General features: G+C 44.3%; 1 protein-coding gene across 5 annotated transcripts in view; it reads left to right on the top strand.

The window, feature by feature from the left end:
• The window catches only part of CGNL1 (cingulin like 1), a 204,184-nt gene that overhangs the window by 107,773 nt on the left and 73,479 nt on the right, over positions 1-22,932 (top strand). For all 5 annotated transcript variants that reach the window (XM_021094667.1, XM_021094676.1, XM_021094685.1 and 2 more), the window contains exon 8: positions 9,569-9,781. In XM_021094667.1, the coding sequence (XP_020950326.1) occupies positions 9,569-9,781 (213 nt within the window). The remainder of the gene's footprint in view (positions 1-9,568; positions 9,782-22,932) is intronic.

The following is a 22,932-nucleotide window of genomic DNA, read 5'->3' as shown; positions in this document are numbered from 1 at the left end:
CTCCTGAGAAAGCCTCGGGCCTGCTCCTTACCACCTGGTTTTTCTCTTTTTATCCAGTGATTGCTTAAAAACCGCTGCACTTCTGGTATATTCTTCTGCTTCTCTTGGTTCTGTCTTTGCAGGCCCCAAGGTTACAATGACAAGGTACATTAGGATGGGGCTTTGAAAATGTCTTTATCACTGAAGTGTTAGGAAAATCACATAAAATGAAATTTTAAGATGGGGTGGTGGTAAAAAAACAAACATTTTCTTAACACCTTAAACTGTTTTTATTTCCACATTTTTTAATTCCCTTTTCATTGATAGATTTCATCTATACTGTGGAGACAATTACAGTGTCTCTACAGTTATGATACCTGATTTTATTTTTATTTTTATTTTTTTGGTTTTTAGGGCCACACCCTTGGCATTTGGAAGTTCCCAGGCTAGGGGTTGAATCAGAGCTACAGGTGCTGGCCTACTCCTCAGCCATAGCAATGCCAGACCCAAGCCACATCTGTGACTTACACCACAGCTCATGGCAATGCCAGATCTCCGACCCACTGAGTGAGGTCAGGGATCGAACCCACATCCTCATAGATACTGTTTGAATTTGTTTTCACTGTGCCACAATGGGAACTCCAGATACCCAACTTTAAAAGTTAGTAAGTCAGAAATATTTTTCTTTATTATACTTTATAGCCTTCGTATTTCATTTTTAAGGATATAATAGACAGTATATACTTAATCATCCTCCTACATTTGTTCTTTTTATGAAAAAATGTGAATGCTTTTTACATGTATTTTTTTACATATTAAAATTTTTTCTAATGATAGAAATGATATCACTGGTTATATCTATCAATAAAAATGTAGCTTCATTAGAGTTACTGTAGTTGCACAGTGGAAAGCAATCTGACTAGGAACCAGAGGGTTGCGGGTTCATTCCCTGGCTTTGCTCAGTGGGATGGGGATCTGGTGTTGCCATGGACTGTGGTGTAGGTCGCAGATGCAGCTTGGATCTGGCATGGTTGTGGCATAGGCCAGTGGTTACAGCTCCAATTCAACCCCTGGCCTGGGCACCTCCATGAGCTGTGGGTACAGTACTTAAAGGGGGGGGGGCAAAAAAAATGTAGCTTCATAAATATATTTACGTAAAAGGTGAGACTCTATCACAGTCTCTTATTCCTTGTGTAGAAACTTCACTGATTCTAAAAGGGAAGCCTATTATTTTTGCTACTGGGAAGTCTCTTAAGTTGCTGAATTTTCTCAGTAACCAAAACCTTTGTTACTTGTCCTTTCCCCAGATATTTTCTGTCCTTTGAGATTCTCTATAGCACATTAAATTTTGCTCTGATTTTTATCTTAAAAAATTTTTTTATTTTTCTTTTTTGGCCGCCCTGTGGCATATGAAGCTCCCAGGACAGGGATCAGATCCGAGCTGTAGTTGCAACCTGAGCTGCAGCTGCAGCAATGCTGGATCCTTAACCCACTGTGCTGAGAGATCGAACCTGTACCCCAGGGCTCCCAAGAGAATACTGATCCCATTGCACCACAGCAGGAACTCCTGCTCTTATTTTATGCCAGTCTTTCTTCTACTCGGCAGCTCATTCAAGAGCATATCATCTTTGTTTGCTTCTTCCCACATTTAATGCCTAGCACAGTGCCAAGCAACAGAGGAAATGAATAAATTTCAATATTTAATTTAATTTAAAAATATCACCATTAAAAAGGGGGAATAATTCTAGGAAGTTCCCTGGTGGCTTAGCACGTTAAGGATCCAGCATTGTCACTGCTGTGACACAGGTTTAATACCTGGCCTGGGAATATCCAAACGCCAAGGGGGCAACCCAGAAAAAAGAGAGAGAAGGGAAAGAATTTTAAAAAGGAAGTAACTTTGAAAAGAACAGTAACTTCTTTGCCTCTTTAAACACAGTATACTGGGCATATATTAACTGAGCATAGTTAAATTAGTTAGCTTTTTGACTTATTTATAGTGGTAACTGGGATATGAGCTTCAGTTTTGGCAATTGTGTTTTCATGCAGAGACTGATAATGTGAGACTCAGGAAAAGAAAACAGAGCACCTCTTTGCTTAACAATGTTCCTGATGTTGCTGGTTTTCTAGTTATTTGCCTCTTTCCTGTAATAGGAACTATATCATCTACTGCTGGCTTTCTGCAAGATAAGTTAGGACATTGTTAGCTTCTCTATGCCAAAGTGGATTTCTCTCTCTCTGGAAAATTGTCCTCACTCTTTTAATCAGTTTCCTTTGACGTGTCAGTAACATTTAAAAATAATCTATGGTTTCTGTATCAGTAATAAAATAGACCCCATCTCCCTGTCACTTGCAGTTTATTCCTCATATCTTAATAAAAAGGGAATCTGATAACAGATTATAGTTGTGGCCAAGTATTCCATAGTATTTGGCTTAGAGCAGACTGGTAAACACGGTGAACATTAAACACTTCTGCTTTTGAATGTTTGAAAAAGCTTGAAGGCCCTATATTTTGAGAGGCCTGCATAATGCATAAGATTTCTTATGAAATATCTTTTACTACTTCACATTCTGCTAAATAATATTGGGTCTCTATATGGAGGCAATAAAGTAACATTAAGAGAATAAAATTTATAAAGGAAAGAAGGAAGAAGAAAAGAAATAGTAGAAAATACCCTGTTTTCTTAGGTGAAGCCAAATAATTGACCAAGAATAGGATGACTTTGTTACTTTTAATTAAACAACTAATGGTTCTAAATTTCTTTTTTAACTCAAGATATGAAAATAATCCGAACTCGAGTTTTTTAGTCACTCCTTTGTCCATGAGTGTATTTCTGGGAGTGATGGGTGAACATGTCTCTAAGTCCCATGACTGGGTTTTTCTAGTTATCAGAGATTGTCTTTGATGGGGGCCTATAGTGCGGACAGAGGCGCCAACAGAATCTTGTGGTCTTTTTCCCTGACAATGACCAAGACACAAGTACTTAGATATCAGTAAAATATTCTGGTTATGTAATAGTATTGGTCTGGTGATAGGCTATGCCTCTGAAATAGTTTAGGTTTATTTCGTCATAATGTTACTCAACATTATACACATTTTAATAGAAAAACAACTGAAAAAAATCATAGTTCTCACCAGCTGTGTTACACTTTCCAGGCCATCCTTCTGGGGGGAAAATGACAGTTTTTGTCAGCTATAGGTTTTTTGTTTTTTTTTTTTCTTTTTAAAAAAAAAGATTTTATTGAAGTACAGTTGATTCACAATGTCGTGATAATTTCTGTTGTACAACAAAGTGATCCAGTTATGTGTATACACATGTCCATTCCTTTACAGATTCTTTTCCCACACAGGTTATTGCAGAATATTGGGTAGCGTTCCCTGTGCTACACACAGCAGGTCCCCATTGACCATCCATTCCATGTACAGTAATGCTGTCAGCTGTAGGTTTTTTTTTTTTCTTCTTTTTTTTTTGACTGCACCCTCAGCATATGGAAGTTCCCGGGCGAGGGATTGAATCTAAGCTGCAGCTGCCTACTTAGACCACAGCTGCAGCAACACGAGATCCTTAACCCACTGCACCGAGCTGGGGGTGGAACCCGAGACTCCATAGCGACCTGAGCCATTGCAGATGGATCCTTAACCCACTATGCCATGGCAAGAGCTCCTGTAGTTTTGATTTAAGAACTTTACTTGTCTTTTGAATGAGTGTAAGCCAGACATAGAGACTCTGTAAAACTTCTGGGAAGCAGTCATGCAAAAGACCATCTAGCTCAGCTTTTTTCCCTCATTTTGACATGGATCACCTGTGAGTAGGTGGTGTGTGAAGTTCGTCTTTGTGTGGGCAAATGAATTGCTACTCTGAACCTTCTGGTGTGTGTGTCTCAGTGCCCCTGCTGTCAGGACAGGCACTTGCTGCTGCTCATGACAGCCGGGTCCCAGTGTGTGCTTCCTTTCCTTCTCAGCTTTCCTTCTTATCTCTTCAGATTCCTGGTGGTTTCTTTGCTTTAGTTTAGAAAGAGAGCAGGCCCTTCTAGCCAAACACAGTCCTCTGTTCACTTGTGTCTGAGAGACCTAAGCTCAGCCCCTGCTGAGCAGGTAGTTTTGTTGTCAGGCCTGCAGAGGCTGTGAAGTGAGGAGAATGGGCATCATAGCCAACCTGGTTCCAGTCTTGGCTTTACCACTTACATGCTGTGTGGTCTTAGGCATGTTAGCATCTTAGAGCTCCAGGATTTTTTTTTTTCTTTCATTTATGAATGACAATAGTAATTTTCATCTCCTAGGGTTTTTAGAAATGCTTAGCCTAATTCTTACCATGTAGTAAGTACCAATCACAGTTAATTTTTTAGCTTTCCCCCCAGCTACGCATATACATCCACAGAAGGTCTTTATCTCTTATATTTTCTTTTTGTTATTTTTTGTTTTTTTCCTTTTTTGCTTTTTAGGGCATATGGAGGTTCCCAGGCTAGGGGTTGAATCAGAGCTATAGCTGCCAGCCTACACCACAGCCACAGCAACATCAGATCTGAGCTGCATCTTTGACCTACTCCACAGCTCTTGGCAATGCTGGACCTTTAACCCACTGAGCTAGGCCAGGGATTGAACCCACAACCTCATGATTCCTAGTCAGATTTGTTTCCGCTGCACCACGGCGGGAACTCCCCATTTCTTATACTTTCATGTGTGCAGCCAGCCTGGAGGCATATAGGTTTTGAAAGTGCGGATTCTGAGTGGCTGGTGTTTTCCTTTGGTGAGGCACGTGCATCTCTAATGGATGTTTATTATATTCTGAGGTTTATATATTTTCTCTTACTTCTTTGACTTTACCACCAGGGTGATGAAGTTTTTAAAATCTCCTGTATGTGCCTATTGGTTTCTACTCTGGAAAGCTTCAAGTGCTACTCAGTGATAGGGTGAGGTGTAATCTGATTGGATTTGTGCAAGAGAGTCCACTTAAACCACAGCCTCAGATAACAGTATGTCGGTGTAGAATGGATCCTAAAAACTTCGGTTCTTGACGTGCATTGGTGGTGGTACACAAAAGGCAACAAAAAACACAGATTTATCCTGGAAAAAATAAGTGTAGAAAGAGGAACTGCCTTATCATCCAAAACAATTGAGAAATCTGTGAGAGTAAGAGCAGGAAATGGCGGGGAGTGGGGGGTGGTGAGGGGGCACGGGAGTGCTCACAAGGGTTGTTGGGAAGAAGCTGGCAGGAGGCTCCAGGAAGACCTAGACGGATAGCCAGTGGCACTGGGACACTGGCGGTGGGGGTGGGGGTAGGTGTCTCTAATACTCTCTAAGGAGGGCTGGACAGCGGCAGCAGCAGGGCATCTCCTTTAATAAATATCAGGATGGGGGGTATATTTTCATAAAATTGGCTTGTGTGTTCTGTGTTTGGCACTTTGGAGAAGCCAGAGTGGCTCTAGTTGCCTGGATGATTTCCTGGAAGTTGTATCTGAGCTTAGTATGCCTGCTAGCTAGATTCTCGAAGGACTAATTCTTAGTCTCTGCAGTGCAGCTCCACTCTGGGATTGCAGAGGTTCCCCTGGCTCAATGGATGTGCATATCCAAGAGCAAAGAAAAGCGATTCCATTGTCAGTTATTCTGAAATGGATATAAGTAGTTTCATCCCCTCATCGGTGACGTACATCTTGAATGGAAAGGTCTTAGATCCCAGGTGGCAAACATCCCTCCAGTTCCCCAGGAGCTCTGAGAGGACAAGATATTTACTTACTCAGAAGCCTAGAGTGGAAGGATGGATGAGTTTAGAATTCTGACATCTCCAGACTCCTGCTGTGCTATCCAGCTATCCATGTTTATTTATGTCTAGGACAGGCCCGCTCCCAATGTCATTGATCCAGGCATCAAAATATAATAAATTTGGAGTTCCCGTGTGGCTCAGTGGGTTAAGAACCCAATATAATGTTTGCGAGGATGTGGGTTCGATCCTGGCCTCACCAGGCATGGCCACGAGCTGCCGTGTAGGTCAAGCTGCAGCGTAGGTTGAAGATGTGGCTTGGATCCAGTGTTGCTGTGGCTGCGGCATAGGCCAGCACCTGTGGCTCTGATTTAGCCCTTGGCCTGGGAACTTCCATGTGCTGCAGGTGCAGCTGTGAAAAAAAAGAAAGAAAAAAAATCCGATCTGGAGTTCCTGCTGTGGTGCAATGGGATTGGCAGCATCTTGGGAGCGCTAGGATACAGATTGGATCCCTGGCATGGTGCACAGTGGATTAAAGGATCTGGCATTGCTGCAGTTGCGGCCTACGTGGCAACTGTAGCACAGATCTGATCCCTGGCCTGGGAACCCCATATGCAGCCAAAAAAGAAAAAAAAATCAGGTCAGTGTCCTTCTTTCAAGGGGCTGATAGACCATTAGGGGAGATGAGAACATCAAAGCTATATATAAGGACTGCAGTGTAAGAGTATCAAGTGCTGTGAGAAGTACAGCTCAGGAGTTATCGTCATGGTTCAGTGGTAAGTGAACCTGACTAGTATCCACCAGGCAACAGGTTCGAATCCTGGTCTTGCTCAGTGGGTTAAGGATCTGGCGTTGCTGTGAGCTGTGGTGTAGGTTGCAGATGTGGCTCGTATCCCATGTTGCTGTGGTGTGGGCCAGCAGCTACAGCTCCAATTAGACCCCTTACCTGGAAACCTCCATATGCTGCCCTAAAAAGCCAAAAAAAAAACAAAAAACAAAAAAAAGGTGCAGCTCAAGTGAGGTGGACGTTCAGGAAAAGGATTCAAGGAAGACTTCTTGGAGGAGGTCATATAGAACCTGTCTTGAGAGGTTTTCTGAAAGATAAGGAGAGATGGGATTGAGAGGGACGAAGGGCACCCCAGAAAGAGGATGTCGTGTGGGTGATGGGATAGAGGTCACAGGTGAGAGACTGGAGGTGGATAACCCTTACCAACCACCTGGGCTGGATGGGATGAGAGTCTAAACCAGGGAGGTGTGGGAAAGGTACTAAGATGTTACAGAACTAAGCTCTTGGTTGTGAGGGGTAGGGACAAGAGAGACCAAGGTTGTTGCTAAGAGCCTGAGGTTGTGAGCTGCTGAGAAGCTTCTGCTGTTCCCAAGAACAATGAAAAAAGGCAAAGGGAGAGGAAAGGCCACAATGAATTGTAACAAGAAATGTAAACCTCCTGAATCAGAGGTGCTAGAAGGACCTCCAAGTGGAGCTGTCTTGCAGGTCTGATGTCAGATAAGGGTTGGAGGTAAAGGTTTGGGAGTTATTTATGTAGAATTAATAGTTGGGGAGAAAAAGTTGATGAGCTTGCCAAAAAAGAATGAAGCATGGAAAGTCATATTCCTGGGGGTCTTCTTAGCTTGGGGGAAGAGGGAAGAGAAAAGCCAGAGAAGATTGTCACAGAAAGGGTGGCCTGAGGGAAGCAAACAGTGCCATGTCTTTCAACTGCAAGGCAGAGGAGAATTTGAAGGAGGTAGGTGGACTGAGAAAAGGCCATTGGAAGCGGAGATGAAGAGGTCAGTATGACCTTTGAGGGGGTAGTCTTTAAAGAGTAGGAACATTTGGGTTGTTTCCATGTCCTGGCTATTGTGAATGGTGCTGCAATGAACATGCGGGTGCATGTATCTCTTTTAAGTAGAGTTTTGTCCAGATATATGCCCAAGAGTGGGATTGCGGGGTCATATGGAAGTTCTATGTATAGATTTCTAAGGTATCTCCAAACTGTTCTCCATAGTGGCTGTACCAGTTTGCATTCCCACCAACAGTGCAGGAGGGTTCCCTTTTCTCCACAGCCCCTCCAGCACTTGTTATTTGTGTATTTATTAATGATGGCCATTCTGACTGGTGTGAGGTGGTATCTCATGGTAGTTTTGATTTGCATTTCTCTTATAATCAGCAATGTTGAGCAAACCCAAATGTCCATCAACAGATGATTGGGTTTGGAAGATGTGGTATATATACACAATGGAATACTACTCAGCCATAAAAAAGAATGACATAATGCCATTTTCAGCAACATGGATGGAACTAGAGACTCTCATACTGAGTGAAATGAGCCAGAAAGACAAAGACAAATACCATATGATATCACTTATAACTGGAATCTAATATCCAGCACAAATGAACATCTCCTCAGAAAAGAAAATCATGGACTTGGAGAAAAGACTTGTGGCTGCCTGATGGGAGAGGGAGGGAATGGGAGGGATCGGGAGCTTGGGCTTATCAGACACAACTTAGAATAGATTTACAAGGAGATCCTGCTGAGTAGCATTGAGAACTTTGTCTAGATACTCATGTTGCAACAGAACAAAGGGTGGGGGGAAAAATGTAATGTATACATGTAAGGATAACTGACCCCCTTGCTGTACAGTGGGAAAATAAAAAAAATAAAGAGTAGGAACAGAAGTCTGCCATTTGTAGGAGACTAAAGAGTAGACAAGGCAGTCAAGAATTATAGGCAGTGAATAGAAATTACCCTTTTAAAAGTCTGGTGGTAAAGCTTGTTTGTTTTTGCCCTTAACTCAGAGGATTCTTGTGCTCCAAGGGAAAGAATATAGATTCAAGGAAACAAAAAAGAACAAAATGAAAGAAAAGATAACTGATTAGTAAAAAGTTGGAGCAGGCTGGCAAGGGACAGAAAGCTTGTCTCTGAAGTGGCTTCAGGTTGGGGGGACGGCTAGTGTGCAGACATGAGCCAGGCAGTCAAGCTGAAGTCCCAGCTGAGTGCTGAGGGCATCTGCTGGGATGGGGAGCCCAAGCTTGAGGGGAGCTGAGCAGTTCTGATGGGGGCGGTGATGTGAAAGGAACCCCGAGCCTTGACAGGACACACTTGGGTGTAGGTGATGCTATTTATGGTGGAACTTGTTGCCCCAGTTCTGTGACTTAGCTCTTGACCAGTGAGGTTCATGAGGCAGTGGGGCGGGAGAATGTGAAGGTCCTGGATTAAGGGTTTGACCTCATACAGGGTTCCGGGGGTGAAGTAAATGAGGCCAGCAGGGCAGCACGTCCCTCACAGAGCAGTGGGTCATGAAGGCCATTGGCAAGGGCTTCAGACCATTGCATGTAGTGAAGAGATGCAAATAATTGCCTGGCCCCTCAGAGCCCTGAAACTTAAGTCAGTTCCTTTGTCTGGGAGTGCCCCTCATGGATACGACTGGTATCCATGAGGACACGGGTTTGATCCCTGCCCTCGCTCAGTGGGTTAAGGATCTGGCATTGCTGTGAGCTATGGTGTAGGTCGCAGACGCGGCTCAGATCTGGCATTGCTGTGGCTGTTTCTGTGGCTGTGTCTGGCAGCTACAGCTCTAATTCGACCCCTAGCCTGGGAATCTCCACATGCCTTGGGTGCTGCCCTATAAAGCAAAAAAAAAAAAAAAAAAAAAAAAAAAAAAAAATCAGTTCCCTTGTGCCCCTCGAATTAAATCACATCTCAGAAAGGCTAAGCTAGTCAAATCAGGGGGAACGTTGGCCTCTGAAGAGGGAATGGGGAGAGGGAGCGAGGGGCTCAGCCTTTGCTCAGAGTGAGGAGAGAGAGCAGGAGGACAGGGGAGGGTGCAGCTGTTTGTGCGGGTGGCCGAGGTAAGCTGCTGCGTCCTCACCTCCCTTTGTGTTGCCTCTTCTCTAGGAGCTGTTACAGGCAAAGCAGGACCTGCAGGATCTGCTCATTGCCAAGGAGGAGCAGGAAGACCTCTTGAGAAAGCGGGAGCGTGAACTCACCGCCTTGAAGGGGGCCCTGAAGGAAGAAGTTTCCAGCCACGACCTGGAGATGGACAAGCTGAAGGAGCAGTATGACGCCGAGCTGCAAGCCCTGCGGGAGAGCGTGGAGGAGGCCACCAAGGTGGGTGGCGGCCAGAGCGCAGGGGTGCCAAGGAGGGCAGGCCCACCTCTCCCACCAGGCCCATTGTTTGCCTTCCTTTCCGAGACAGATCATGGATCTAGACCGTGTTCACGAAGAATAAACTCAGCGGTTCTACTGTTGACCATTTTAAGTCTATAAACTTAAAAATTGTTAAGGGCACTGGCGAAAAGTTCTCGCACTTGGTGAGATTTAAGGGCTCAGCAGGAAACCTCACCAGGGTTCCTAAAGGTCGGAGGCCTAGGGCATTGCGTGACTTTGCTGATGGGGGCGGGATTGCAGACAGGACCCAGATTTCTGGAGTCCTTCACCCTTGCCCTGGCAGCATGTTCCTTCTGACAGGTGAAGCCTTTTGCGAGATAATTTAGGTTCTTTTCTCAGCAAAGTTACGAGAGGGTTAATGGGCTGAATTGCTCAAACCCCTGCAAGATGATTTTTCTCTCACTTGAATTCTTGGCTCCTACAATAGATTCTAAATTATGTTGAAGTCCTTGGTGTGGGACCTCTCGTTGCAGAGACAAGGAGTGTTTTGAAGGGGAAAATGTTTTGAAATATCATGCCATCTTTAGAGAAAGGTAGGAATTACAGAGTGTAAATATTTTAGCTTCTCTGCAAAATACAGCTTAAAGATGGTGAAGAAAGAGCTCTTGATATTTGTTTATTCTGTGATGATTACAGTGACAGCTCAGAGCCCGTAGGCTGTCTTTCCCCTGCGCTCCGCAGTGATACACTGATTTTCAGTGATGACGTGGTAATTGCAAATGACAGGAAGTGAAAGATGGGTTTGTTTGTTGTAACAATAAAATGTCTGGGAAATAGTCTGTTTGCGGGTATTATAACTAAGACGGTTAGAAAAAAAAAAAAGCCTGTTGTTGATTTGCCTATCATAGCTTTTTTGAGATTTGGTTTTGTTTGAGGGAGAAGATGAAAGACTTGATTTTCATGGCTTTGCAGGGACATGTTTGTTTTTTCCATCTCCTTCCTTTCGTGCAGCAGCCCGTTGTCCTTGCTCTTGGCTCTATATGCTCTTGCTTTGTGGGGCACATGCCAACAGGCTACTGAGTAAAATGATTCTCTTTCGGACCCGTCATGTCTTTACCGCCTTCAGACCTTAGGTCAAAGCTTGAGTTGATGTGCTTTATTCATTGAAGGGTAGTTAAGGATGGTGTTGGGCACATTCATAGTGGATTGGCTGAAAGGAAATCCCACGCGCCACTGATGGGGGTAAGATATTTCGTTAGAAGTTTCAAGGTCCTCTGCTGTCATGTGTTACAAGCAGGGAAGGGAACCAGGGCAGGTCAAAGAGGATCTTGGTGGTATGGAAATAATCTGTACAGACGTAGGCCGTTGCATTATTGGATCTCCTGACTTTCAGGTATTGCTTCAAATTAGGAAAAAATCCAAAAAGAATTGTATAGACCAAACACAAGCCATCTGCAGGTTGACCGTGTGTAACCTTTGTCTCTTTGGGCCTGTCCCTGGCACAGTGGCTAGTACACAGTCCCATCTGTGCAATCTGATGAGCAAAAGGAAGTGAAAATCAGTTCTTCTCTTAACTGGGCATTCAGACCCTGGTATTTGGCTCCTGTTGGATTTTCTCCGATGAGGATGTGGGTGATCTTTGAGGACTCTGTTGCTTTATGAATTTCTCTGTCTCGCTTTTGAGTTTCCGTGCAGTTTCTTAAAGAGGATCATGATTGTGTTTTTATACCTTGTTAGCTTTCACTTCTGAAGGTGTTTGCTGAACACGTGTGGCAGAATCATATTTAGTGGGAAAAAATTGCCAGTGTAGTGACTAGATGCTGCCTTTTTGTGACAGTATTTACATCAGGGTACTCTATAATGGAATTTTAATAGTATTAACTACTTGGAGGAGCATGAATTAAATATATGTTTTTAGTTTACTAGTCTTTCTTCAATTTGTGCACTGGCCTTTAGTCTTTCCCTGCCCCAGGGGAAAAGCTCACCTAACTGTGACTAAAAGCTGACATTTCTTTAAAGAACTGCATTATGTTAAAAGGTTTATTTACTTGTTAAGTCTTAGGAGACAGCCCAGCCTCCTGGCATCAGTTTTTCTAATTTTTGCCCCTGCCCCAGGGCCAAAAATCCCTAAAGTGCTATTTTATCATTATCAACTAGCAAATACTTCATCCTGGCCTGAGCTTGAGCACTAAAAGTTTTAAATTTCTAGAACATTTGGTGAGAACTGTCACATTCTATTAAGAATATTTTATAGGTATTCCAAACAGATATTGTGTAAAAGTGGTTTCTGTAGACCCAGCCAGCCACCCCTTTCCAAGAACTGACTGATTGCTCAGCAGAGGAGAAGTCCTGAGTGCCCTGGTGACGCGGGTGTCCTCGTGCAGTGGGAAGCACGTGCCTTCCCATCAGAGCAGTGGTTTGGGACATTAGGTGAGCTGCTTCAGTTCCTTCCCCACAGGTGCACGGAGCTTCATGTTCTGTTACAAAGACGACTCTGTCACACAATCTTTGAAAGGACTGCTGAGGACTTTTGCCCCTTGTTTTTCATAACATACTTTTTCCTATGTTACATTCTTTTATACTCTTCCCAGTTTGAAAGGGAAGAAATGTCCTCTTTCTCCTTGGGTTTGTGGCAGTGGCTGGAATCCATGTGCAGACATGGATAGTCAGCACGACTGTCGTCTGGGAGTGACGTGAAGTCCGTCCACAGCTGTTAGCTGCTGCTTTTCATCTCTGCCCCTTTCTTTCCCCAACTCCTCTTGTCCTCGTTGTGCAAAAGAGAAGCACGGATGGTGATCATTATTTTCAGATTTCTCAGAAAGTAGGCTCAGCTCAAATTCCAGCTCCTCTAAAAACTTGCTGGTTGCTTCTTGGACCTTACAGTTTCCAAGGACTGGCAATTGCTGAAGATTTTGTACTTGCGTTTATCTTCCCTGTCATACTAAGAACTTCGAGTCATCATTTCCCACTCAGCATCCCCAATGTGCTTGTCATTTACTAGGTGTTTGGTAAACGTTTGTGGACCAGAGAGGTGAGTAGAGGAAAGAGGAGATGCTTTTGAGTCCCAGAAACCCCATGGCCAGGCATTAGAATGTTTTAGGGACTCACTTATGAGTTAAAATTGTTTCTGTAAAAATTCACAGATCTTGTTTGTTGGAAATAATATCAGAATGTTAATGTTGATCTTGGAAGCACTAATTTTGCTTCTAAAAGCTGCAGGTATTTTGAAGATGTTAAAAGAGCTGTTTTTGGTTATGTGTTAGTAGTATCCCTTCTGGACCATCCGGCACTTTGAGAGTGCCAGCTTACAGCAGTTAAACATCAACCAGCTCTTAAATGCATGGGTGAAGGAGAAGAGGAGGGAGGGTGAAGATAGGTGAGATATCCTTACCATCCTTCAGTTCTCCATTTGTATTATTTTTATTTTTAAATTTATCTTTTAAAAAGTTTTATTGGGGTTTAGTCGATTTACAGTGTTGTGATAACAAAGTGATTCCATTACACATGTACACACATCCATTCCTTTTCAGATTCTTTACCCACATAGATTATCGCAAAATATTGAATAGAGTTCGCTGTGCTAGATAGCAGGTCCCCATTGGCCAATCATTCCATATACCTCACTGTGCATATGTCAGTCCTAAACCCCTAATCCATTGCTCTCCCCATCCCCACATGTCCCCTCTGGTAACCGTAAGTTTGTTTTCAAAGTGAATTTGTTTCTGTTCTGCATATAAGTTCACTTGTATGGTTTTTTTTTTAGATTCCACATATAAGTGATATCATATGATGTTTGTCTTTATCTGATTTACTTCACTTAGCGTGATAATCTCTAGGTCCATCTGTGTTGCAGTAAATAGCATTATTTCATTCTTTTTTTTATCACTGAGTGATGTTCCATTGTATTATATGTATATATACACCACATCTTCTTTATCTAGTCCTCGTTGATAGACATTTAGGTTGCTTCCATGTCTTGGCTATTGTAAATTGTACTACAGTGAACATCGGGGTGTATATATCTTTGCAAATAACAGTTTTCTCCAGATAGAGGCCCAGGAGTTGGATTGTTGGATCAAATGGTAGTTCTAGTTTTAGTTTCTTAAGGAAGCTCCATGCTGTTTTCCATAGTGGCTGCACCAATCTACATTCCCACCAACAGTGTAGGAGGGTTCCATTTTCTCCACACCCTCTTCAGCATTTACTGTTTGTAGACTTTTTTTTTTTTTTTTTTTTTTTTTTGCTTTTTAGTGTTGTACCCTTAGCATATGGAAGTTCCCAGGCTGGGGTTGAATCGGAGCTACAGCTGCTGGCCTATGCCACAGCCACAGCCACACCAGATCCAAGCCACATCTGCGACCGATGCCACAGCTCATGACAACGTCGGATCCCTAACCCACTGAGCGAGTCCAGGGATCGAATCCAGATCCTCATGGAAACTAGTTGGGTTCATTCCTGCTGAGCCACAGTGGGAGCTCCTTAGACTTTTTGATGATGGCCATTCTGATTGGTGTGAAGGGATACCTCGTCATAGTTACACTTACATTTATAGATTTTTTTTTTTTTTTTACTTAACAGTTGCCATGTACCAGGTACTGTGCTCAATTCTTCAAAGTTAATGAAGATAAATCAGATAAATCTACCTTACAGAAGATTGAAGGAAGAGAAGGAAAGGAAGGAATGATTGAAGGAAGAGAAGGATTAAGTGCAGAGTAGGAACGAGTAAATGCCCCAAGGGAAGTAGAGACAGAGTGCTGTAGGAGATGGCTTGTGCTTGGATGGGCTGACGGCAATCAGGAAAGATTTCATGCAGCGGCAGTGTTCAGGTCAGGCTGGGAAAGGGGAGTGGTATTTGGACATGAGAGCGTGGAGGCTGAGGACACTTAGGGTTCTGAGGACAGTGTGAGCAACGCCTTGCTGGGGAATGTGTGATGTGTGTTTGGGCTGGCGCCTGGTGGAGAATAGACAATGAAGGTGGTAACAGAGGAAAAGAACTTTGAAGAGTCAGAGACCCTGATCCAAAGCCTGAACCTGGTTGGATCTCAGTTTAAACAAATCAAGAGGTTACTTGAAATCATTGAGGACCTTTAAACACTGTCTCTGTATTTAATGATATTAAGAAATAATATAAACAAAAATTTTTGGGGGATAATAGTGTTATTGTTTTGAAGAGGCTTTATCTTTTAAGGAAACTTCCTGAAGTACTTAGGGCTGAAATGACAGGCTATGTGGGATTGGCTCCTTGGTTTATTTTTTATTAAACTGTAGTTGAGTAACACTATTAGTTTCAAGTGTACAATAGTGATTTAGGGTTTTGATTGATTTACTCCATTTAAAATTATTACAATTATTCCCTATACTGTGCAGTATACCCTGTGGCTTAGTTATTTTACAGTAGTAGTTTGTACCTCTTAATAGCCTCTTGCTCCTCCCCTCTTCCCTCTCACTGCTGGTAACTACTAGTTTGTTTTCTATATCAGTAGGTCTGCTTCTGTTTTGTTTTACGGAGTTTGCTTTAAAATAATTCACTGGGGGAGTTCCCATCGTGGAGCAGTGGAAACAAATCTAACTAGCATCCATGAGGTTGTGGGTTCTATCCCTGGCCTTGATCAGTGGGTTAAGGATCTGCTGTTGCTGTGAGCTATGGTGTAGATCACAAATGCAGCTCAGATCTGGCGTTGCTGTGGCATAAGCCAGCAGCTGTAACTCCGATTAGACCCCTAGCCTGGGACCCTCCATATGCTGTGGGTATGTCCCTACAAAGCAAAAAATAAAAAATGTTTAAAAAATAATAATAATTCACTGGGGAGAGAAAGTGAGGGTTGTGGTTGAAACAAGATTGAGAAAGTGGGCGTGTGGTTGAAACAAGATTAGCTATGTGATGAGTGTCAACCCTGGGTGATAGGTAAGGAAGAATTAATTGTACTCTTCTTTCTACTTTTGCTAATATTTGAAATTTTTTATAATAAAACGTATGTTATTGTTTCTTTTGAAAAGAACACAAAAAGATTTCTGATTGAAAGAGTGAGGTGAGTTGAGATTGTGAAGGCTGTTTGACTACCCTCAGGCCGTGACCCTTGAGTGGTTTCTAAGTGGTGAGGGACCACTTTATGGTTTGTTTTTTTTTTAAATCAGGGGCCTAACAGGGAGATGATGCCGTAGGGGTGTGACCTGGAGGTAGGAGAGGTGAGACGTTGGAAGAACAGGAGGAGGAATGAGCCGCAGGTAGGGGCTGAGGAGATGTGGGACTGACAGGAGAGACACGCTGAGTTGGGTGAGGAGCAGGGAGAGTTGAAGGCAGAAGTTGGTCCCAGGAGCCTAGAAGGAGGCCTTGCCAGGAACAGGGTGGTTCCAGTGGGGCCTCTGGGGGACACTGGGCAGTAAGAGATGTGACGGCCCTGTCGTGGGGTAGGATGGTGAGGAATCCCCGAAGGAGGGGGTCACTGATGGGGGCTGGCGATGGGGCAGAGAGAAGGTGGGCTTAGGACAGGGGGAGGCCGAGGAGGACACAGAGGCAGAGACCTGAAAAGAAGCAGCCGCATCTGGTAAAGAGATGCAAGGGGAAGAGCGCTGTCATTGGCTTCTTTAATGATACATTTGAGAAACATAAAAGCAGCCTTTTTTTTATATTACATACCTAATATATATTGAGTCTCCATACTGTTAGGTTGTTCTGCTCTTTATAATGTAAATTCTTTCTAACTTTATGTTGCATTTTACATTCTGTGGTCCTTAGAGAAATTTTATTCAAATTCAGGAATGTTGAAACTCCCCACCCTCCCAAAAAAAACTGTCCTAAAATTAGGGCCTTGTGTTTGTGCTTCACCCATTAACTTGGAAATGTCACGCAGTCTTACAGAAATGAACTGTGTTTCCTTGCTCCTTTCTCAGAGCACATCGAGATGGTTTCCTTCCGTCTTCACTACCAGTCTGTGAACAATTTCTTTTCAAAGCATAAGGTCAACACAGGGTCAGATGGTTAAAACCAGGGCTAATCTTGGGATCAATGGAATGGAATTGCCTCCCTTAAGACAAGGCTAATTCAGTGTGAAATCTCATTTTTGTCTTCTCCAGGGGAGCCAGGTTAGCAGAGGAAACTGTAAAAAAGCCTTATTTCCTCAGCTCTTTGATTATTATTATTATTAGTCTTTTTAGGGCCGTACCCACGGCATATGGAAGTTCCCAGGCTAGGGGTCGAATCGGAGCTGTAAGCTGCCAGCCTACACCACAGCTCACCACAGGCAACACTGCATCCTTAACCCACTGGGTGAGGCCAGGGGTCGAACCCTCCTCCTTATGGATACTAGTCAGCTTTGTTACTGCTGAGCCACACAGGGAACTCCCTCAGTTCTTTAACTTCACATAATCAACTTACTATGCCAGACAGCTGTTGAGAGCAGGGGAAGCAGAGGGTTTATAATCAGGTGCCAGGTCATGGAAAATATCTCTCTTCTGCAGATTCAAGGGTGTCTAGAGTGGCCCAGGACTTTGCTTTGGTAAAGGTTAGGATGAAAAAGATTCAAGGTTAAAAAGTTCTTTTCATTTTTTCCTCTCTTGTTCCCTCCTGGTCCCTGAAATCCCTCTTAATTACATCTCTCTTCTGCATTCTGCATTGGTTAAAAAGTAGCTAAATAAGAGGCCTAGTATTGTGTCTTAGGATGTTCCATCAAAGCTCCAGACATTCCCCCCTCCCTGCTGTGCCTGGTGCATGTGTTCCAGGTGCGTGGGTCCTGATAAGCCTCTTACGGGCCTTGGCGAACAGTAAACAGGACATGCCAGCACTCCACTCCTGGTGTTTCACTGAGATGCCAGAGTCCCTTGCTGTGGGTGTAACAGACAGAGGAGGAGTCTTTGACGTGGCCATTCATTTCCCGTCACGTTTTTTATTGTGTTTTACCCCTGCTGGTCACTGAGGCTACAAGTCCAGCCAACCATGATTTCTAGCTTTGGGGATCTTTTGCAGGTTTGTTGGGAGGAATGTGCAGATACGATGACAAGGAAGTTACAGGTGCTATGGTGGAGGCTCATGCCAGGTAGGACATCAGGGAAGGCTAACTGCTACAGAGCAGCACCCAGGAGAGAACCAGCACATCCCTTCTGTAACTTGACACCCTAAAGTGTCTTTTACTCAAGCATTAGAAATGAAAACAGTACTCCCCTTTCCCAGCCTCTCTCTGAGAGTTGCTGAACCTCAGCACATCTTGAGGCTTCTGTCTTTGTACTCAACTCCTTTTAGCAAACTTAGAGTTAATAGAATTGCCAGAACAGATGCTGACTCACAGATAGTAAAAAACTTATGCTCTCCAGAGGAGACAGTTTGAGGGGTGGGGGATGTGCTTGGGTTGTGGGATGGAAATCCTATGAAATTGGACTGCGATGATCATTATACAACTATAGATGTGATACATTCATTTGAGTAATAAAAAAAATTGCCAGAACATTTAAACGGTCCACATGCAAGACCCAGAGTGTTGGCCTGAGGGATGAGTTAAAATATACTTCATTTATTTAAGAAAATCATTTAGGTTCCAGTTCTTGGTGAGGTTTCTGCAGGGAAGGACCTCATCAGGTGAAATGCTCATGAGGGCTCGGCTTTCTGCAGTAGGATGACAGCCTCCAAGGGGGTCTCGCAACTTGAGGGGAGTAGATTTGGCCACTGCCCTTCTGTGAAGAGTGTCCCAGTTCCTCACAACAGGGACAAGAGGACGGTTCCTCACAACAGGGACAGGCTGACCTTGGGCAGGTTTCAATGACGGTTCCTTGAGGCCTCATGAGTGTCTTTAAGCAGGAGGGTGTTTTTCTGCAGCACAAGGGAGAGGGGAGGTGGAGGCAGGCCTTGTAGGTCATCCAGAAAAATCTCAGCGAATTCACATGAAGTGTGTGAAGAGAAAGTGTGGAAACTTAATTGGGTGGAGAAAGAGTCAAAGCCTTGTTCTGGCCTTAGGAAGTGCAACAGAACAGCCTGGTCTGTGAGTCATGGTGTCTGTGCCACGTTGGACATAGGCTTTGAGCTCCCCCGGAGGAGGCAGGATGCCGCCGGCTTATTTCCCACCTGTAGGAAGAGTAACCAGATATGATGGTCAGTAGTCAACAGCAGCTCCTAACTGGTTGTTGTTACTGTTTTGGGACTCTCTATCTATAAGTAGTCCATTCATAGTCATTCGTTCATTAGGTAGATATTGATCAAGCATTTCCTTTATGCTGGGCACCATACTGGACTGTGGGGATCAAGTGGACAAGAGGAGCAAGACAGATACAGTTCAGTCAATCACACGTATAGATATGTCTTTCAGTTGTGATCAGTGCTTTGAAATGGAGTGGGAAGAGGAGGAAGCTTCCTTGAGCACAATAAGGATGGAGAGCTGAAGGATGAGTAGGAATTCACTAGGTTTAAAAAACTTGCAGAATGTTCCAGGCAGAGGAAACAGCATGTGCAAAGGGCTTGGGGCCAGGAGGGAGTGTGGTTGGTTCAGGGTGTTGCATGAAGGCCAGTGAGGCTGAACCGTGAGGGACAACAGGAGGTGTGGGGTGAGAGGAGAGGAGAGCAGAATAGGGTCCAGCTCATGCAGCCTTGGGTGCACCTTAAGGACTTAGATCTTTTTCCCTAAGAGCAGTGGAAGTCATGGAAGACTTTTTTAAAGGATGCTCCGAGTGCACACATGAGTGTGTGTGTGTGTGTGGGACAGGATCAGAGTCCTTCTGTGGAAAAGTCTGCTCTGGTCTTTACAAGTATGCTAGAATGCCCTGCAATGGTGTGTTCATGCTGCCTGTTAGCTGAAGGAGGAAAGTTTGGTATCTCATCTGATAAGGCTATTATAATGTCTTCGTGCTAGAAATACCTTTTAGACATTTATATGAGTAGAGAAATAACCTAGTATTTCTCCCCAAATGGAATGAATGTTCTAAGATCTCTGAACCATCCATGGACACCATCCAGAGGCTGAAAGTGTGAGCAAGGCTGGAGTGGTGGCCACTCACTGAGGGCCAGTAACCACGTGCATTTCCAGGTGTGGGTATGGTCAACCCACAGACCTGGGCAGAGTGAGGAGAAGGGGCTATTTTAAATATCCAAGGACAATTGCAGCCATTTTATTGCAAATAGTTGAATCTCTAACATCTGAAGGGAAAACTGCATTCATTGTATTATCAGAAATCCTACTTAGTCTGTGTTACACTTTTTCTGATATTCTGCCTCTAAATTCTGTCTGACGAATATTTTTCTAAAGACTTGCCAAGATCATTAAGTAGATTTCTACTTGGTGGAAAAACTTGGCACTATTGTTTGATCATTCTAAGCAGAAAAGGGAGCCTGTCATAAGCTCTAAATCCATTACGATAAGAAGCAGTGTGAAAACAGAAGTATCTACAATGTCAAAGCAAATGACGGTATATGGGGCATTTATGATTGCCAGCCTCTGAGATGACCCCCACCCCAGTGATCTGTGCTTTCCTGGTACTCCTGGTCCTTTTGTAGTCCTTTCCCATGTTAAATAGGGCTGCTCTGTGTGACCAGTAGGGAATGGTAGGGTTTGACTCCCAAAGCTAGGTCACGAAAGAAAGACATTCTGGCTTCCACCTGGCTTCCTCCTGAATTCCTTGCTCTGGGGAAAGCCAACTACCATGTTGTGAGGGCCCTGAAGCAGCCTTTGGGACATCCCACGTGGTGAAGGAGTTAGGGCTCCTGTCAATAGCCATTTGAGTTTGCCATCTTGGAAGTGGATCCCCCAGCTCCACTCAAGCCTTCAGATGCCTGCAGCTTTGGCCGCATCTTGTGGACCAATCTCATCAGAGACCCTGAGACAGAACTACCAGAGTCACTTCTAGATTCCTTGTCTTCAGAAACCCTGTGAGATAATAAATGTGTACTATTATTTTAGGCTGCTGAGTTTTGCGGGTGATCTATTATGCAGTCATAGATAACAAATGCAGCATTTTGACAAAACCGTCTCTTTGATGCCACATTGCCTTGTAGCCACTGACTCGAGCAAGGCTGTAGCTAGTCCTTGTTTTGCTGAACTCTACCTGTTAGGTGATGTTCTCCCCATTTTGAAGGAGGGACCAGCTTATCTTTTGTATCCTCAGCACTTAGCAGCATGCTGCACAGTATTCTTTGTATGAATGAATCCAAATGTGTAAAGAAGAACACTGACATGGTTTAAGGAGAGGTCACGGTTCTAAATCTGGCAATGCTTTTATTGATCTTATGGAAGACTCCTAGTCCTTCCCTGTTTCCTTTTCCATCTGTTGTAAGTGGATACTATGATTGTTATCAAAAACAAACCCCAAATGCAGGCATATGTGTATGTTTGTGCGTATATAGACTATCTCAGGAAGGACACAAAGGGATAGTGATTGATTTGGGGGACAAATAGGAGGAAAGAGAGCAAAACTTTTGAAAAACAGTACGTAAAACCTGTTATACTCTCAGAACCCATCCCATGTACAATGAAAGGGGGTGGGGTGCTGATCTGTACCTCCCTTAGGCTCAGAGAAAGCCCTGCGTGTAGTTGCCTATGCTTACTCTTTGTCCTTGGGGGTCCCTGTCTCAGTTTTGGCCTTCACTTTCCATCTGCTGCCCAGGTCTGTGTCCACAGCCACTGTTTGGGCTCAGCCCTTGTTACCTTCAGCCTGGATGGTTTCAGCAGCCCTCTCCCTGTGTCCTCTCCTGGTTTGGCCCTTCTACCTGTTGCAGGTTGGCCAGCCGCTAGTTGCCCACCCCCCGCCCCCAACAACTCCAGCTGCAGGGTCTGGCACAGGCTGCCTCCCACCCACCTTTGTGACTATGGCCCTCACTCTTGTCCATGATGAGCCTAGTTCTGGCCACACAGAGCAATTCCTGGTTCCCTGGTAGAAATATGTGCCCTGTCCTCCCATACTTGCCACCTCTGGGCCTCTGATTTGCGATCTCGTTCCATCTGAAGTCCAGTGTGGTATGGTAGACAGAATAGAGATCCTTTCGGGAGTAGTGGGTGGGACGTATTTTTTTTTTTTTTTCTTTTTAGGGCCGCTCCCGTGACATGTGGAGGTTCCCAGGCTAGGGGTCGAATCAGAGCTACAGCTGCTGACCTATGCCTCAGCCCCAGCAATGCAGGATCCTTAACCCACTGAGCCAGGCCAGGGATTGAACCTGCATCCTCATGGATACTAGTTGGGTTCTTAACCCACTGAGCCACAATGGGAACTCCTGGGGGGACTGTATTTTATTTCATTTTATGGAGTAATATTGCACAGAATCTTTTCAAAAACTGAATTTCTGTGTAGCAGTTGCCAAAATACCAATCCTCTCTCTTCCTCTCAGTTCCCGCAGCCCCCTCTGTGTTCTTGGGAGACGATCTATGTTGATGGTTCTCAGTGAGGAGTGACTCTGCTTGCTGACCCTGGGAGACATTGACAGTGTCTGGAGACATTTTTGGTTGTCATAACTGGGGATGTGCTACTGGCACCTACTTGGTGGCAGCCAAGGGTGCTGCTAAACATTCTGCAGTGCACAGGGCAGCACACACCCCTGCCACACACATGTGTTTCTATAGAGAAACTGGAATCTGTATATACAAGTGTGTGTATATATTTATGTGAGTATGTGTATACACACAGTGTGACTGCTGTGTGACCTTAAGCATCATTGGTGAGCAGTAGACTGAATGGCTGAGTTTTTTTTTTGTTTTTTTTTTTTTTGTTTTTGCTTTTTTAGGGTCGTACCTATAGCACATGGAAGTTCCCAGGCTCGGGGTCCAATCGGAGCTACAGCTGCCGGCCTGTGCCACGGCCACAGCAATGCCAGATCCAAGCCAAGTCTGCGACCTACACTGCAGCTCATGGCAATGCTGGATCCTTAACCCACTGAGTGAGGCCAGGGATCGAACTTGCGACTTCATGGTTCCTAGTCAGATTAATTTCCACTGCTCCACGATGGGAACTCTAATGGCTGAGTACTTTTGGCACCTTCACCTGTTATCCCCAGAATCCTCTTCTCTCAGTTGGGAAAACACCACCAACAGCCCCTGTCTCTCAGGGTTGAACGTACTCTGGCCTCAGTCTGTATTTTCTGACTTGCCCTCCTGCGTCCTTCTCCCAGACTCCCCCTGTATTCCCTGGGCAGTCCCCCTGCCTTCTTTCCTCTGTCACTCTTGCTCGGATGAGCTCTGTAGTCT

This window comes from Sus scrofa, chromosome 1 (assembly GCF_000003025.6).
Source record: "Sus scrofa isolate TJ Tabasco breed Duroc chromosome 1, Sscrofa11.1, whole genome shotgun sequence".
In the NCBI taxonomy this organism is placed as follows: domain Eukaryota; kingdom Metazoa; phylum Chordata; class Mammalia; order Artiodactyla; family Suidae; genus Sus; species Sus scrofa.
The sequence above is the reverse complement of the archived record's forward strand: the minus strand, read 5'-3'. Positions and strand labels throughout refer to the sequence as shown.